Source organism: Sphaeramia orbicularis, chromosome 5 (assembly GCF_902148855.1).
Source record: "Sphaeramia orbicularis chromosome 5, fSphaOr1.1, whole genome shotgun sequence".
In the NCBI taxonomy this organism is placed as follows: domain Eukaryota; kingdom Metazoa; phylum Chordata; class Actinopteri; order Kurtiformes; family Apogonidae; genus Sphaeramia; species Sphaeramia orbicularis.
The window spans coordinates 32,118,965-32,134,734 of NC_043961.1; the positions used below are offsets into that span (position 1 = coordinate 32,118,965).

At 38.1% G+C, this 15,770-nt stretch overlaps 3 protein-coding genes across 3 annotated transcripts; 2 read left to right on the plus strand and 1 right to left on the minus strand.

The window, feature by feature from the left end:
* The first annotated feature begins 332 nt into the window (after nucleotides 1-332).
* On the plus strand, nucleotides 333-4,758 carry kbtbd12 (kelch repeat and BTB (POZ) domain containing 12). Its single transcript, XM_030134519.1, has 6 exons — nucleotides 333-698; nucleotides 1,091-2,239; nucleotides 2,316-2,586; nucleotides 3,468-3,618; nucleotides 3,750-3,947; nucleotides 4,124-4,758. Exons 2-6 carry the CDS (start codon nucleotides 1,167-1,169, stop codon nucleotides 4,291-4,293), a joined length of 1,863 nt encoding a protein of 620 aa, XP_029990379.1. The 5' UTR covers nucleotides 333-698; nucleotides 1,091-1,166; the 3' UTR covers nucleotides 4,294-4,758.
* Nucleotides 4,759-5,140: 382 nt separating this feature from the next.
* Nucleotides 5,141-8,336, minus strand: ccdc36 (coiled-coil domain containing 36). Its single transcript, XM_030134841.1, has 8 exons — nucleotides 8,274-8,336; nucleotides 7,954-8,023; nucleotides 7,608-7,752; nucleotides 6,942-7,078; nucleotides 6,805-6,853; nucleotides 6,634-6,718; nucleotides 6,279-6,394; nucleotides 5,141-6,168 (listed from the first exon to the last, which is right to left on the minus strand). Exons 2-8 carry the CDS (start codon nucleotides 8,004-8,006, stop codon nucleotides 5,419-5,421), a joined length of 1,335 nt encoding a protein of 444 aa, XP_029990701.1. The 5' UTR covers nucleotides 8,007-8,023; nucleotides 8,274-8,336; the 3' UTR covers nucleotides 5,141-5,418.
* A 541-nt stretch (nucleotides 8,337-8,877) lies between these two features.
* c5h1orf159 (chromosome 5 C1orf159 homolog) lies at nucleotides 8,878-15,120 on the plus strand. Its single transcript, XM_030135166.1, has 9 exons — nucleotides 8,878-9,081; nucleotides 9,710-9,790; nucleotides 9,875-9,959; nucleotides 10,588-10,683; nucleotides 10,786-10,842; nucleotides 11,049-11,183; nucleotides 12,749-12,774; nucleotides 12,915-12,939; nucleotides 13,186-15,120. The coding sequence occupies exons 2-9, from the start codon at nucleotides 9,719-9,721 to the stop codon at nucleotides 13,287-13,289; spliced, it is 600 nt and encodes a 199-aa protein (XP_029991026.1). The 5' UTR covers nucleotides 8,878-9,081; nucleotides 9,710-9,718; the 3' UTR covers nucleotides 13,290-15,120.
* Nucleotides 15,121-15,770: the final 650 nt, after the last annotated feature.

Consider the following 15,770-nt stretch of genomic DNA (forward strand, 5'->3'; position numbering starts at 1 on the left):
TCGCTGGTAAAAGTAAAGCTAATGAACCGTAAAATACAAGTCATGATACTGGTTTAGTCAAGTATTTATTGTTTTTTTTTTTAAATACCCGTAAATAATTTCTAATGTAAGTATGGTGTGTGTAATCAGAGTGCTTTTTAGTACATCACTTGATATAGAAACTCTTGGAATTTTAAGAAACAAACTGGTGTTTAATGTTAGAAACATGTGGAGACTTACTGTACACGGAGCCTTTAAGAGTGTGCCGTCATGAAATTTGAGTCTAAGCTGGGAGCAATGTTTCATTTCATTCCAGTCTGACATGCACGTGACCGACGGAAACAAAGTGGAGCAAAAATGACCCCAAACACAGTGCAGTAGCATGACAATAAATCTTTTTATGAAGGAGCAGTTTATTCGGCACTTTTGTCACTATCAGTGCTTAGAAACTGACTCTTGTCTGACCACTCAGACCCTCATGACCCACTTTGCTATCTGCCACAACACTGTCTATTTTTGGGAGAGTAGCTAAGAGGGTCACAGCAGTGGAGGGGGTACATAGCTTTGTCTCTAACATTTGCTCAGACACTCTATGATCCCCAAACTGACACATACGACAACATCAACAACACATGCAACCTGATGAAAACAGGAATATTTACTGGTCTTTTTAGACCAAAAATACCAGCGGGATTCACTAAAAGGAGCTAAGGAGATTGGTAAGGTTTCCAACAAAGACTCACGACTGCACGATGCTGACAGCAATAGTACTAACTGAGAGAGCTCATGTTAGAAAAACAATAGAGGCCTTTTCCATGAATTTGCTGCATTAAGGACATGTACTTGGTCTGAATAATGGCTTTGGTGTTGTTATGGGTATAAACTATGGTTTTATAAAGCTTTGGTGATGTTAAATACTTAAAGCTGTGTAATGTACTACTTTTATAATACTTAATAATTACTCCTTTAATTATTCATCCTTAGTCTTCATTTCTACATTAGATGACTATAAAATCTGTGAGAAATATATGGCTAATGACATCACTTTTAGGTCACAAGTGTACACATTTTGAACCAGTACTAACTTTTGTCTTTGTTTTATATTTTTCAGAAAGGGGCTTCTCTTTACTTGTTTACAGCACACGAAACTGTGGTTTTTATTATTCTAAGTAAAAATTGGTGTGAAAATGGATCTCACAGTCAAACATGGACTGACGTTGCTTGACCAGCTGAAGAAGATGAGGGAGACTGAGCATCTGACAGATGTGGTGCTGGTTGCTGAAGGCATCAGCTTTCCCTGTCACAGGGTTATACTCTCTGCCTTCAGCCCATACTTCCGAGTCATGTTCACATGTGGCCTACGGGAGTGCAACAACAGAGAAATATTCCTGCGTGACACTCCTGCAGACAGCTTGGCTCTTCTCTTGAACTACATGTACTGCTCAGAGCTTCCTCTCACTAATGCCAATGTACAAGGCATTTCTATTGCAGCTTTCCTTCTGCAGATGGATGATGTCTTTACTCGCTGCCAGCAGCACATGATGGAGAACATGGATGCCTCCAACTGCCTTGGTGTGTATTACTTTGCTCGCGACCTTGGTGTAGAGGAACTGGCTGACTGTGCTCAGCGCTTTCTGAGGCAGCACTTTGTTCAAGTGTGTCATAATGAGGAGGTGTTGGAATTGGAAGCTCATCAGCTTGGAAAACTCCTAAGTTCTGATGACCTTAATGTCTCCCGAGAGGAGACCATTTTGGATGTGGTCCTTCGCTGGGTCAAACATGGCACTCTGTTGGGTGAAGAGATGCGTTCACGGCACCTCCCAGAGCTCCTGAGGAAGGTCCGTCTGCCGCTGATAAACCCCGACTATTTAAGAGAGACCATGAAGAGGAATACAGCCTTGTTGGCTGATGCTGAATGTCAAGAGATGCTCACTATGGCTATGGAGGTCACATCAATGCATCCGGCAGCTGCACCTCGGAAACTGAAGCTGCGGTATGGCATGGAGACCACAGATCTTCTGCTCTGTGTTGGAAACGATGGTGATGGCATTAGATCAAGATATGGCAACTTTTCTGAGCGGAGCTTTTGCTATGCCCCCTCCACAGGCCGAATCTACTACATCAGCTCACCTCGGTATGGAGAGGCTCTGGGGCATGTGGGTGCAGGGGTTGTTACAGAGGGAAATGATATTATAGTGGCAGGAGAAGCCAGTGCACGCAGAATGGCCCGCCAAAAAGACCTAAATGTAGAGATTTACAGGTAAGATGGCAATACTTGTGATTAATGCACTTTTGACCCTCTAACATGGCACTGATTACCATCCATACTTCCCCAGGTACAAAGTAGAGGCTCAAGGTAGTTGGGAGCACCTGACATCGGCAGAGTACCGTGATTCATACAGTCTAGGATCACTGGGTGACACTCTGTACCTGATAGGCGGGTTGATGAAGCTGAAGAACCAGTATCTCATTACTAACTGTGTGGAGCGATGGTCTCTGCAGGGCGGACCCTGGCGGAGTGCAGCACCCCTGCCTATGCCCTTGGCCTATCACAGCGTGGTCCGGATAAAAGAGCGTCTCTATGTCATAGGTGGTCGAACCCCCCAGGTGATGTGACAATGCCAGCACAATTTCTAAGCAATTTCACCTAATACAGACTGGGCATATTTGACATGTGCATATTGAATTTTATTCAGCTTAATACTTGTTAAACTTTTTATTCCACTGACAGCTTTAATTCAGCTCATAATTTTCATACACTCCTATGAAAAATGTGTCACTAAATGAGTTAATTTTAAATGTTTGCAACAATGAGTGATTAAGGTTTGAGAAACATTCTCCTTTTCATTAAACTAAATGGAACCTTTAAAAACCTTTCTGGTTTGGCTGAAAAATTCAGTATGAAAGCTGACAACAGGGCTGCTTTTCTAAGCTCATGCAAAGAATAACTTTTTACAACTAGAAAAGCACTCAGAAAGTGCTGACCTCCGCCAAGGCAGATCAGTGCCCCCCCTCGATCACCACCAAAATTTTATCATTTGTTCCTTGTGCCAGTATCAACATTTCCTGAAATTTTCATCCAAATCCATCCATAACTTTTTGAGTTATCTTGCACAAGGACAGACAGACAAACCAACGCCGGCAAAAACATAATCTCCTTGGCAGAGGTAAATATGTGGTTCTAACAGGACAGTCACAGAACATATGGTCTTATATAATATGATGTATGGCTGTAGCTTAAACTCTTAATATAAAGCAGCTCAAATAAACTTAAACATCTATCTAGTAGTAATATGGAGTAAGGTTTTTACTGTAGCTTACCCTGGGCAGTATTGTTACTTTTACAAAGATATCTGAATACTTCTTCAACCACTAAATAAGAATTGTACAAAGCTGAAGATCTTATATTTGTATTTAATATTTTGATTAATATCTCCTTTGACTGAACCTGGTCTTTGTCAAACCATCCTTCCCTTTCATATATTCAGTCCTACCGGATGGATGACGAACCTGATCGCCTCAGTAACCGCCTCCTGGAGTATAACCCCAGCACAAATAAGTGGACAGAACTATGTCCTATGAAGTACTCAAAGTACCGCTGTAGTGTTGTGGTGCTCAATGGGGAAATATACGTGATGGGTAGGACTGAGTATTCATGAAATTGTCTACTTCAGTACAAAATATTAAAATCTTTTCAAATTAATTTATAAACAGCAACTACAGTGATTTCTCTGAGTGACTTATGTGAGCTACCTAATCTGCACTTGTAGGAGGCATTGGCTGTGAGGGTGTGGACCGTGGACAATCACGCCACTGTCTTGATGCTGTGGAGATCTATAACCCAGATGGGGATTACTGGAGGGATGGGCTTCGTCTCCCTTGTGCCCAACTCTCACTGCGCACTAATGCTTCAAATGCAGGTGTGGTGGGAGGCAAGATTTATGTGTGTGGATACTACAAAGGAGCAGGTAAGGAAAAGCAATGCTCGAAATCATTGTGAATAAGAGGGAAAACCTTCCTTTTGTTACTTTTGTTGTTGCTTGTATTCAGTAATAGTATTGTAAATGAGGCCTTCACTTTAGTATATTTTCTGAATCTAACTAAAAGTTGAAAGAATGACTCCTGCTTTATAAATACCCCTCAGATCGACATGATGCTATAACAAAGGACATTTTGGAGCTGGACCCATGGGAGAACCGGTGGACAGTGGTGACTCGACGCACTCTGATGCATGACAACTATGACGTGTGCTTAGTGGCAAATCTCAACCCGAGGGGACTCATGTCTCCACCTGCAGACTTAGTTCAAATGTGACACCTACGTCATATCAGATTATTTGTGGAGAAAAAAAATTAATCATTGATTATTAATGCACTTACTGCTGAGCCAAAAGCACTTATTTTATTCCATGCAGAAAAAAGTCTTAGCGCTGTGCATTAAAAAAGGGTCTGAGGGTTGGTACTGCAGGTTATTAGACAGACACATTTGTAAATAGTTTTTTCTTGCTGCGTTTTCTGTCTTCTTGTGTAATATCAACTGAAAAGATCAGTCACTTAAACCTGTTATTACGGTACATTTGGTGAAAACAGATAATGTAATCATGACAGTATTACAAACTAAGCCATGATTGAAATGCTTTCATGAAAATGTTGTTTTTATGTAACATTAGAAAAGTATTATTATTTTTGTTTGATGCTTGTTGCAGAACAAAATTGTTCTTTGCTAATAAACATGCACCTTATCCCTATCCATTGAGTATGGTTGGTTTACTTGGAGCATAAATAATTAAAATACCTTACAATTTGTCAGTATTTTTTTATCAGCAATGTATGGGTATTAAAAGTTATTCCTTGATGAAACTAGCTGTTGATTCTACCTTTCTGCTATGTGGCACTACTGACTAATCTATTATTTCATGGTTAAATTTTGCCCTTAGAATAGTTCCTATATTTTACATTCCCTGAAATAATGGGAATGAAAACATTACAATTGGACAGCTGCTACCAATTTAGTGTTCACTGTAGTTTTTCACAAGTAAAAACTACAGTGATTAGAATTCAGATATGGGCCAATAATGGTAGGACGTAAAAAGTTATTAATATTTATTATTGTTAAAAAAAAAAAAAAATAGTTTCCTTGTAAAGACTTTATGTTTATTTTCTCTCAAGTAGGCAGTTTAAATACAGAACAAGTAAGAAGTATATATTAAAAAAGCCATCAGAAAAATAAATAAGATTAAAATGCAGTCTTTCACTGTCTGACCGATGCCTCTGTGCTCCTTACCCTTTAACCAGCTTGACGATACATTTTTCTACTTTCACCTACAAATACTTCACCATGTCCTCATATAAACTGAATAACTTGAAAACTTAAGAGGAAAACCATCTCTAGCTTCTGTTCCCCTACATAGCAGAAATAAGATTTGTACACACACATACTCTACAAGTCCACCACATCACCCTCCATGTCAAACAACTGCCAAAGACTTCCAGGTTTCACTGAGGTCTCTGTGTTGGATTCTGCTGACAGTTTGTCCAAAATGGGTTCAACTTCGATGCCTGCAGAACTGTTGCTGTCCTGAGACCAGCAGCACAGAGGAGTGATGATGCATGCTGCAGCTTCACTATATCTGGGCTCCCTGTTCAGCAATGTCTGACAGTCCGGTCTGACATTTTCTCGGCTGGTTATTCTGCTCAGATCATGGCGCTCACAGAGAGGTGCTGAAATATTTGGCTGTTTGTTACAGTTTATGAGAGACTGACAATTTTCATCAGGAATAGTATTTTTACACCTTTGGGAAAGTACTAGTGGTTTCTTTTTGCCCCTCCTAGTGCGTCTCAGAGAGGATTTTCTCTTTCCCACAAAGCCTTTAGGATCCTGAGGGGGGACTCCGACCTGATTGTGTTCACGCTTGTATGACCCACAAATATCATTAAGCCGTGTGCCTTCGAGCTTGTTCTCTTGCAGGACACTGGAGACCGGCTGTTCCAGCATTGGAGACGTCTGAATGACGCTGTCCATTACTGTCGCCGGACTCAGTTTGGCTGAATCCTTAGAGACTAAAGTGCTCAGCAGCTTCAGGGCCTCTTCAAGCATGTTTCGATCCCTTTCTTGGTCATTTCTGAGACATTCCAAACTAGTCTTTATGCTTTGTACATTCAATCCAAGTTCTGTGGAAGTGTCCTCTGTCTAAAGAATATCAAATAACAATTTTATTGATTATGAAAACTGTGTATTTATAGAAATATCTGGCTCAGTGCTCCCTTCTCACTGGTGCACTGATTGTAAGTCGTGCTCACCTTTTGCATCCTTTCTCGAATTTCTCTCACTGTGTCAAGCTGGGAGTTAACTTTAATCAATAAAGTCTCAAACTGTTGCGAGGTGTCACTCTGATGACTGTTAAGATGTTTTTGCACTGGGAAAAAGGAGTTAAATGATTGCAATCACAAACAAATAACAAATATCTCTTATTTCTTTTGTAAACACACTAGCAATGTTTAATCATTGGACAACAGCACCATCTAATGGTAGTAGATATGCTCTCACACTGCTTTTTTTTTTCAGTATAGTACTGCGTGAGCCACACAAATATAGCATGTAACGGTAACTTTGATAACATGAACAAGAAGTGATAAAATCTATCTGAAAACTTACATGCTGATGCAAAATCGTTAAGCTTTTCAAGGACTGTGTGACATACTGCTGTATTCTTCTCTGTGCCAGTAACCAGTTGTTGGATCTGTAAAAAGTGCATCATTTTTTAAATCAAGCAAGGATGTGCAATACATAAAAAGTACATGGATGACTGTGAGGACTGTAACTTACATTTTCTAGAGCTTCTCGAAATTGCAGGCGCTCTTTGACTAGAACCTGACTGTTGAAGAAACCAAGAATTTTAAATCAAGCATCCTTCCAGTGTCAACTTAAGCAAGTTACACTAAATCTATTCTATGAAGAAATACCTATCAGCATTTTCCTTTGCCTTCCTCTTGTCTTCTTCAAATGTATGCAGTATGCTGAAAGGTTTGCTTTTGTCCTTTGCTTCTCCAAACAGGAGAGGTTTATTGAGGTAACTATTTGCAAATGTTGGGTCGCTTTCCTTAATAGTGACAAAACAGACAATGATGTTAAGGGACATAAACAAAAGAAATATCTATCTCTCACATATTCCCAGTGAGCACATCGAAAGGTCCTATTTCCATTTGAAGGCCTATTGTGCAGTAAGTACCAAATGGCTGAATGATTTGAAAGCATCTTTGACAAAACTGTATAAGCTCTATATTACTGTATTAACGCACCACATTTTTAAACATACTAACAAATGCTCAACAATAATCAAAATAATGAGTATTGTATAGTTTCTAATAGGGCTGATGCAGTGATTGAATGACGCCTGAACATTTTACAACTGAATTTAAAAGGATTACTGGCAGACTTTTTCACAATACAGCACAGCACAGCCATTGCCCATGTTAGTGAGTAGTTTATATGAAGATATTGTATTTAAACATGTGGCAAAGTAGTTGAACATTTCCACAACAGTAATGATACCATTAGATAAAATGGGCTTTACTTTGTTCTCTTATCGAGAACAAGAGCAAAATGATGAGCTTAAAATTCCTTAGTACCTCTTGAGAACTTTGTTGGGATGTCCTGGATGACAAACTCACATCCTGAGACGTACCCTGAGAATTTTCTGGCCAGAACTGAGACCCAAAGAAAAACTGGGAGTCTGTCAGACTGGAATATCCACTGGTACCTGCATTCCTGTTACTTTGAACAAGGAAAGTACACTGTAAGTACATTAACTGAGCCTTGAAAAAAGCATACATTCATGCAGAGAATTATCAAACTCTTTTTTTTTTTTTTTGCTAAAGTTAACTGTATTAAAACTTAAAAACTGTCAACCTAAAAAAAAAAAAAAAACATTGATTTCTCATTAGTCGATATTAAGTAACACAACACATCAATCACCTGTTTCCCGTAGGAATGCTGAGCATTTCTGTTATGCTCCTCATCCGATTCATTGTTTACAACTAGCTACCTGTTTATAAATGAAAAGGAAAGAATAACAAATGTGTGCAGCAGTTTTATATCTATTATTAGTAATACATCTGCCGCAAATGCATGCTAGTGTTAGCATGAATTAGCTTAAGATAGCGTTTCAAGGTGAATTTAAAATTACCTCATCATTAATCATATAAACTTGACATGTATCAATGCCCTCTGACATGCACAGTGTAGTCAGGGATAATAATCGCATGTTAAATTATATGAATAATCATTTGACTCACTGTAAATTTGACGGTAAGTAAAATGTTAAAAATCATCACAAACTTCCCGCCTTCGAAGCTGCGTTCAAGACCTGCGGAAAAAAAAAAAAAAAAAAAATCCGCTGATTACGTTAACCAAAAAAAAGTGGTGCGTTTTGGGTTTGGAAGTTGAAGTATGAAGTTGACCATTTCTAAATAAATAAATAATGAATATTTAAAAAAAAACAAAAACTCTATCTATCTATCTATCTATCTATCTATCTATCTATCTATCTATCTATCTATCTATCTATCTATCTATCTACACACACATACATATATACATACACATATACATATATACACACACATATACACACACACACACACACACATACATATATATATATATATATATATATATATATATATATATATGTGTGTGTGTGTGTGTGTGTGTGTGTGTGTATATATATATATATATATATATGTATATATATATATATATATATATATCAGCACTATAAACGCATCTGTCTGTCTGCCTGTCTGTCTGATATATATCAGCACTATAAACGCATCTGTCTGTCTGCCTGTCTGTCTGATAGTTGGTGGTTTGCCTTATTTTGAAAATCAAACCCGGAAGTGTATATGCTAAATGAAAGCAGGTCGCTATGAGCCATACGCAGTGTAATATCTGTGGATGACTTACAAACATGGTGTAGGGTCTGAAATCTGCCAGTAAACGTAAGTGACTGCCTGGTGTCTCCATCAGCGGCGGAATACACCTGACGTGACGAACTAACACCAGGGAGTTTGGACAGGCCACAGCCTAGCTAGTGTTTGGCTGGTGAGTGAACTTTTTCTTCCCACCAGTTCTTCAGTGTGCGTCTGTTTCGCTCAGTTTATGATCGTAAACATACCTGACAAAGCAGGTCCGCCTCCCTGAGCCTCACATCGTCATATTTACTTTGACTCCGAGTTCAGTCAAAGGGATCATTTACTCTCGGCGACAGGTGCTAGCTAGCTAACACCACCTTGTGCCTCATCTGACCCATTTATGCATTTCTCTCGTCATTATGTTGAATATTTCCTATTAACTTTACCTTTTTAACAAGCTGTCATGTGTTGCTTTAGAATAACTTGAAATAGCAGTTATAGTAAATGAATGTGAGACTGATTAACACCAGCTAATGAAGCATCACGTTAATCTAAACATTCATCTCCTGTTTGTAGTCTGTAGGGCTTGATCCTTAAATTTAGAAAAAATAAGTTTGACTATCCAGCCCTAAGCATTTAATTTTGTTTGATTTACAACCTCTCCACAACCTGTCATTAAACCTTTATAATATGTGACACATCCAGTCACACCCCTAAGTCTGGATCTTGCTTGTTCCTTCTTGTTTCTAGTTAAAGCTCTTTCAGTCTTTTTGCCCTAATACAGACTGTATCTGATTTAAATCTGTTTGGTCCCCAAGGGTTCGAACATGGCTCTGTCATTCCTTTTGGTGTTGGCTGCAACTGTGATTCTTATCAGACCTGAAACACCTGTAACTAAGGTGGGAGTTACTCTGTCCAAAGGACATTGGGTTTTGTTCAGGTCACTTTGATTAGTTAATCTGTGAATACCACTCTGCCCACAGGCCCTACACCAGAATTCACTCGAGTGTTGTGGAGACAAACAGAAAGTGAACAATACGTGTTCAAATGACACTCACTGTGAACCAGGTAATGTGGATATTTTAATACACATGCATTTTATAATGTCAGTGTTATCATCCACTAAAGCAGGTCATGTCATTGTTCAGTATTTAGGATAATGCTTGCAAGAAAGTAGACAGAACAGACCAAATTAAATATTTTACTCATTGAACAACCTGCCATGTCCCTGCCAACAATATAGTACACATAGAAATACTTTTTTTTTTTAATAGAATATCAAATATTTTAATGGTGTACTGAAGAAGACTCTCCCCTATGGGTGCTTCACTGGGTTAAAAGTACAAAAGGTGTTCAAAGTAAAATATTAGGTGTTCATCAAGGACACGACCTACTAAGGCTGAAAGATCATTCAAATGACAAATAGTAGGCATCCCAAAAATGTACATTGCAAAAAAAAAAAATGGCCAAACAAAGTGGCATTATGATTTTTAAAAAAAAAATTGTAATAATAATAAAAATCATGGATATGTCATGTACTGGCAGGTATCATGTAGGTGCAGTAGTCATTAATCTTTCAGTTTCATGTAGTTCTATGTAATATAATGTTAACTTCTATTATTTCCAAAATTAAAAAAGAGTAGTGAGGGGTAAAATGTGCTAAATAGTGTAAACTGCATTCTTCTCTTGAATTCAGGATGCTTTCTTCGTGTCCTGGAAAACAGCAACACTGTTTGCATATTCTGTGACTCATCAGCTGTGGATCTGGAGAACATTACAGCCTGCACCTACAGTAAGGATGAGGAACTACCTAAGGAGCCTACCTGGAAAAATAGTGTAAAAATAAACTTTGTCATGTTTAATGTTACATTTTGTGTTTGTCTCTTCTTATAAGACTACACAGTGGAAAGGAGAAATCACACAACTGTAACTACTGTCATTCCTAAAATTGGTAAGTTATATTTAATCACCTTCAGCTGATTTACAGATTGACATGTGATATAATAAAATATGTAAATTAGTTTTTAAACAAATTTCCTGCATGAATTGAATTATTCTATGAGGTGTATCAGTGAACCAGTAAGCAGTTAACAGTCCAAAGAGACCAAAACGTAACACTTGTAGATGTTAACTGTATTCTATTCTTCTTTTGAGCAGGAGGGCCAGGTGTGGCAGCATCTCTTCTTCTGGGAACACTGTTAATCAGCTTGTTCCTGATTCTTTCTGTTGCCTCCTTTTTCTACCTCAAACGCTCCAACAGACTCCCAAGCATTTTCTACCGCCGCAACAAAGGTGAGTACTGCAATTGGTCATGTCACAAGTAAATCATATAAAATGTAGATTTAGTGTGTAACATTTAGAGGCATCTAGAGATGAAGTTGCAGATCACAGCTAACCTCAGCTACCATAGGGGAGGTGTAGCTTTTATACACAGAGGATCATTCAGTCAGTGTTTGTTTTACGGATTATGAGCTGTTTACTTATGGGGATATTAACTGTAGTCCACAATGGTGATGGCAATGTACTTTAATGCCACCTGCAATAAAACAAAAAAACAAAGTGGAGGAAGTCCGTTCTGTGCGGCTGGAGGAACATAGCTGTACATCATCAATGAGTGGCAACTGACTAAAGTCTTAGGGCCAGATCTACTAAAAGTTTGCATGTATGAAAACGTGTGCAAACTCATTGCACACACAAAAAAATTTACAAGATGATTTACTAACAGTGCGCACTAAGGCTTGTGTCTTTCAAAGGTGCAAAATAGCGCGTCTGCATCCAGTTGGTACGTTTGCCACAATGAATATGCTATATGGGGCATTTACACGCAATTGTGCGTGTGCTGGGAGGAGAAAATGTAAATATATTAATTTAGCACATGCAAAGTGATTTATCAAACCCCAAAGCAATTTTGCTCATAGAAACTGCGTCTATATTTAACATGTCTCAAAGGGAGGTGCAAACGGTTTGCATGTGTAGTTGTGCACACATGGCTGCAGTTGTTGTCGCAAGACGAAGGCAACGAAACGATGAAATCAAGCACATTTTTCACCCTCGTGTGAACATTTTTGGAATGAATAAGGAAACACTCATTAAAACATATTACCTATTCATCTTTGCTATTTTGGAGCTGTTGGAGGAAGTCAGAGCAGATTTGGAACCAGCCACGAGAAGGAGTCACACAGTACCTGCAATGACAAAACTCCTGGCACGTTTACTTTTTTTTACATCTGGGTCATTCCAGCGTACGGTAGCTATTACAGATGGGATCTCCCCATTCTGTGTTTCAACTGTGATGTCTGAAGTCCTAAATGCCATGTTGTGCCAGATGACCAGGTTTATTAGGTTTCCATACACTCAGGACTCCTTGAATGAGACCAAACAAGACTTCTTTGCTGTAGCTCTTTCAAGTGTTTATTTGCTTTATCTACCAACACCTCTAATTGTATAGGGTGGAATTTAGCTTTGCGCTTTTGTCTCTCTAAACTTCCCATGCTGCAAACCAACAAAAACTGTGCAAAACCCTCATTTAAATAGGCGTGTCTCCAACACATTTGCACCTGTTGTCTTTTACACAGTCGGTCTTAGGAAATCACCCACAAATCGCGGTTCAACCCCACGTGTAAAATTCTAGATGGTGCACACAAATTAGTACCTGCAAATTCAGTTCAACCAAAAGCCAACTTTTTTTTTTTTTAAGTGATTATACACAAATGAAAACATGATTAAGTTCCGTTTGTGCAATTCTGAAACCCATTTAAATCTTATACATTAGACACTAAACACTATCATTGCTATAGTAAAACATTTTTCTGCCCTCTATAAACTAAAAATGGTTCAATTTGTGTTTACATTCACAGCCTTCATATTTCAGCCAAGTGAAACAGTAAGTCAGTTTTATTGTTTCATAAAAGCCATTCAGGTGCTGCAGTACATCTGTTATCTTCAGAAATATTACCCTGTACCTCATTATTGGTACATGCATATGTCTCACAGTTGTAATTCCTGTTTACTTTGTCTTTTCAGGCAGTCATGATTCCTTCCTCATCAGGTAAGAATATTCTATTGTCTTATCCTGCAAACTCTGCAGATTTTCTAACCTTGTTTAACAAGTTGTAGTGTTATGTTAAGCATTTAACAAAACAAAAGCAGTCCCAGACATATTGGATAATGTTATTAAGGACTGTTGCATTTCTGAGGTGAGCAGTGTGGCAATGAAGTGCTGCTGGTTGCCGTCACACAAAGCGTATCCTGTCCATAACTGGTGTTGGAATAAAATGCACAATTTCTTTTGCAGTGAGGAAGCCAAGATATGTCAGAAGAGAGCGGCCGTCTGCGACATCAACACTAAACAGTGCCACCATACCCACCACCTCTACCACTCACGTCTATAATGTCTAGAAGGAGGGTGTCAGGTAGGAGAGAAAACTCAGGAACGATGTTGGACTTTTTTTTTTTTTTATTATTGTGTGAAAAATGAGCAGTATGAAGAAAGACCAGCTGAGTCGTAGATAGGCAGCCGAATATAACTGTAGCTGCTTCTGCTGTATTCATGTCACTAGGGCTGTAAGTATTTCTGTATGTAGGCTCATGGGGGGGTTCAGTACCTAAACTGATAGTCTTCTTCATGCACTCTCTGTTGTTCTGTTCCTTTTTTTTTTAAAAGAAGCAAACAAAAGATGACCAAAATGTCATTATTTCGTAATAGGTTTAGTTGAAACATGCAGTGTTTTTGTTTCGACAACATATACAGCAGTGTTTTGGCAACTGTGATCCCCCTCATCACTCATAATCACCTCCTCCCCTTTTGTTTTTACTGTTTTCAGCCAGCTTGAAAACTTAAAGCAGTAGTTTCTCATTTTGCCAACTATTCTGTACCCACTGAGAGGTAAATGGGAAGATTGACACAGCTCACACTTCTGTCTATTAAATATAAATGTTCATCCAGCAGACAGCTACTCTGACTTTGCATAAAGACTTCCTCCTGTACTGTCATTACTGAGGTTGCCGGGCAGCCAGCGGACTCGGTGCTAAGCTAAATTAATCGTCTGCTGACTCCAGATTTATATTTAAGAGGCAAATATGAGAGCAAGCGAGTGTATACCAAGCTTATCTCCTAAAATAACAAACTATTCCTTTAAGTAATGAATAAACAGTCGTGCCTGTTTAATAGGATTAGTTGAGCCAAGTCAAGTAACAATGACTAGTGACATTTGGTGGAGTTTCATAATTTGGATGGTTTTACATGTGATACGTATTTGCTTTTTTGTAACTGCACTGAGTTTTATCGATGAGCGACAGGCCAATAGAATAAATGATGTATGTAATATCCTTCTGGTGGAGCGGAACATTTTAGAGAGGTTTGTCTGTTTTATTAATGATTGTTTGTATTATTGCATTTGTATTTATTTTGTGAAGACTACCAAGGTGAATGTATTCTACGTGTAGAACAAAACATGCCACGCAGCTGCATGGATCATTCCACAACACAGTCAGTTGAGAAAAAAGGTCATTTTAAATCAGAACACGTTTTTACATAAGTCCTGCAAAATCCAAATGTTGATTCATGAAGTAAAAGGAAACACCAATAGGTTTATCTTTTAAAACGCATAAATACAGAATCCCTGTGCACTTTACGCTATTTATCTGAGGACCTTAAGCCTGTTAGAAAAACTTGTTGCCATTAAGTGTAATTGAAACTGTTTTGTTGCATAGCTGCACTTTTGAGCATTACTTGACTACTGTTATTTTTGCCAAATGTCTGAAGAAAGTGGCTTTAGCTGTGATAACTGTGCCAATGTGAGCTTTAAACAGCCATGATACATTAAAACCATGTCGTATCTATAATGAAAAATTCAATATTTGACTTATATCCAGTGGCCTTCTATTTTAAAGGCTATTTACCCAATTTCTTACAAGATCATATTTTATTTCTAATTCTTTTATGTCATTACAACACTAAGACTATAAACAGTCACTTTCCTCTTCACTAAATGTGGAGAAATCTGAAGTGATGTCATTTCCAACCAGATAAAAAGTATATGATCGATATTCTCCATTTTTGCCTCATGTGTTCGCTGTTGTACAGACAACCATATGAATATGTGTACATATTTTATACAAATGATGTATTGTTTTTGTAATCATGTACATATTTTTGTTTCATTGCCATGAAGAATGTACTGAATATGTATGTAATGTTTGCAGAAATAAAGCACCTTTCCTTCTATAACTCTGCATTCACTGATTTTTGTTTGCTTTATACTGTTTTGCTTGGTACTGATAATGTTTCGATCAGTTTACACTTTACTATTGTATTTCTATTGTATTGGCAGAAATAATCACATTAAAATGCTTGATCCTTAATTTGGCTGAATTTTTAAAACGACAACAGGTTAAAAAATTGTATTTGTACACTTTAAAAGATGGTAAAATGGGTTTATTTCACAAATTTCAACACTGACTGTGAGAGGTACGACAAAGAAGAATGGTGTAAAGTGTTGCAGTTTTTTTTTTAACACAATCTGTATCTTTTTGATCATCGTTAAAGATGACTATTCTTACGGACAAAAGCTGCTCTTAGGATAAAACACAAGGCTGAGGTTTATCTGCAACATGCAATAACTGCACTGCAACTTAGTTTCAACTAACTTTTATTCCATTTACACAGAAATCCACATTTTCCTCTTATTAATCTAACAATGTAACATTATTGATCCAACCTCTAAGAGATGTAAGAGGCCTTGTATTTTAGGGCACTGAAATGTCACACCTCTTCTGACGGAGGACAGGACGTCTGCATGTGACTGGACATACTCCTCTATTTATAACATCTGAGTACAAGGCTCCAGTTTGACATATGCAAGGACAGACGGACATCAG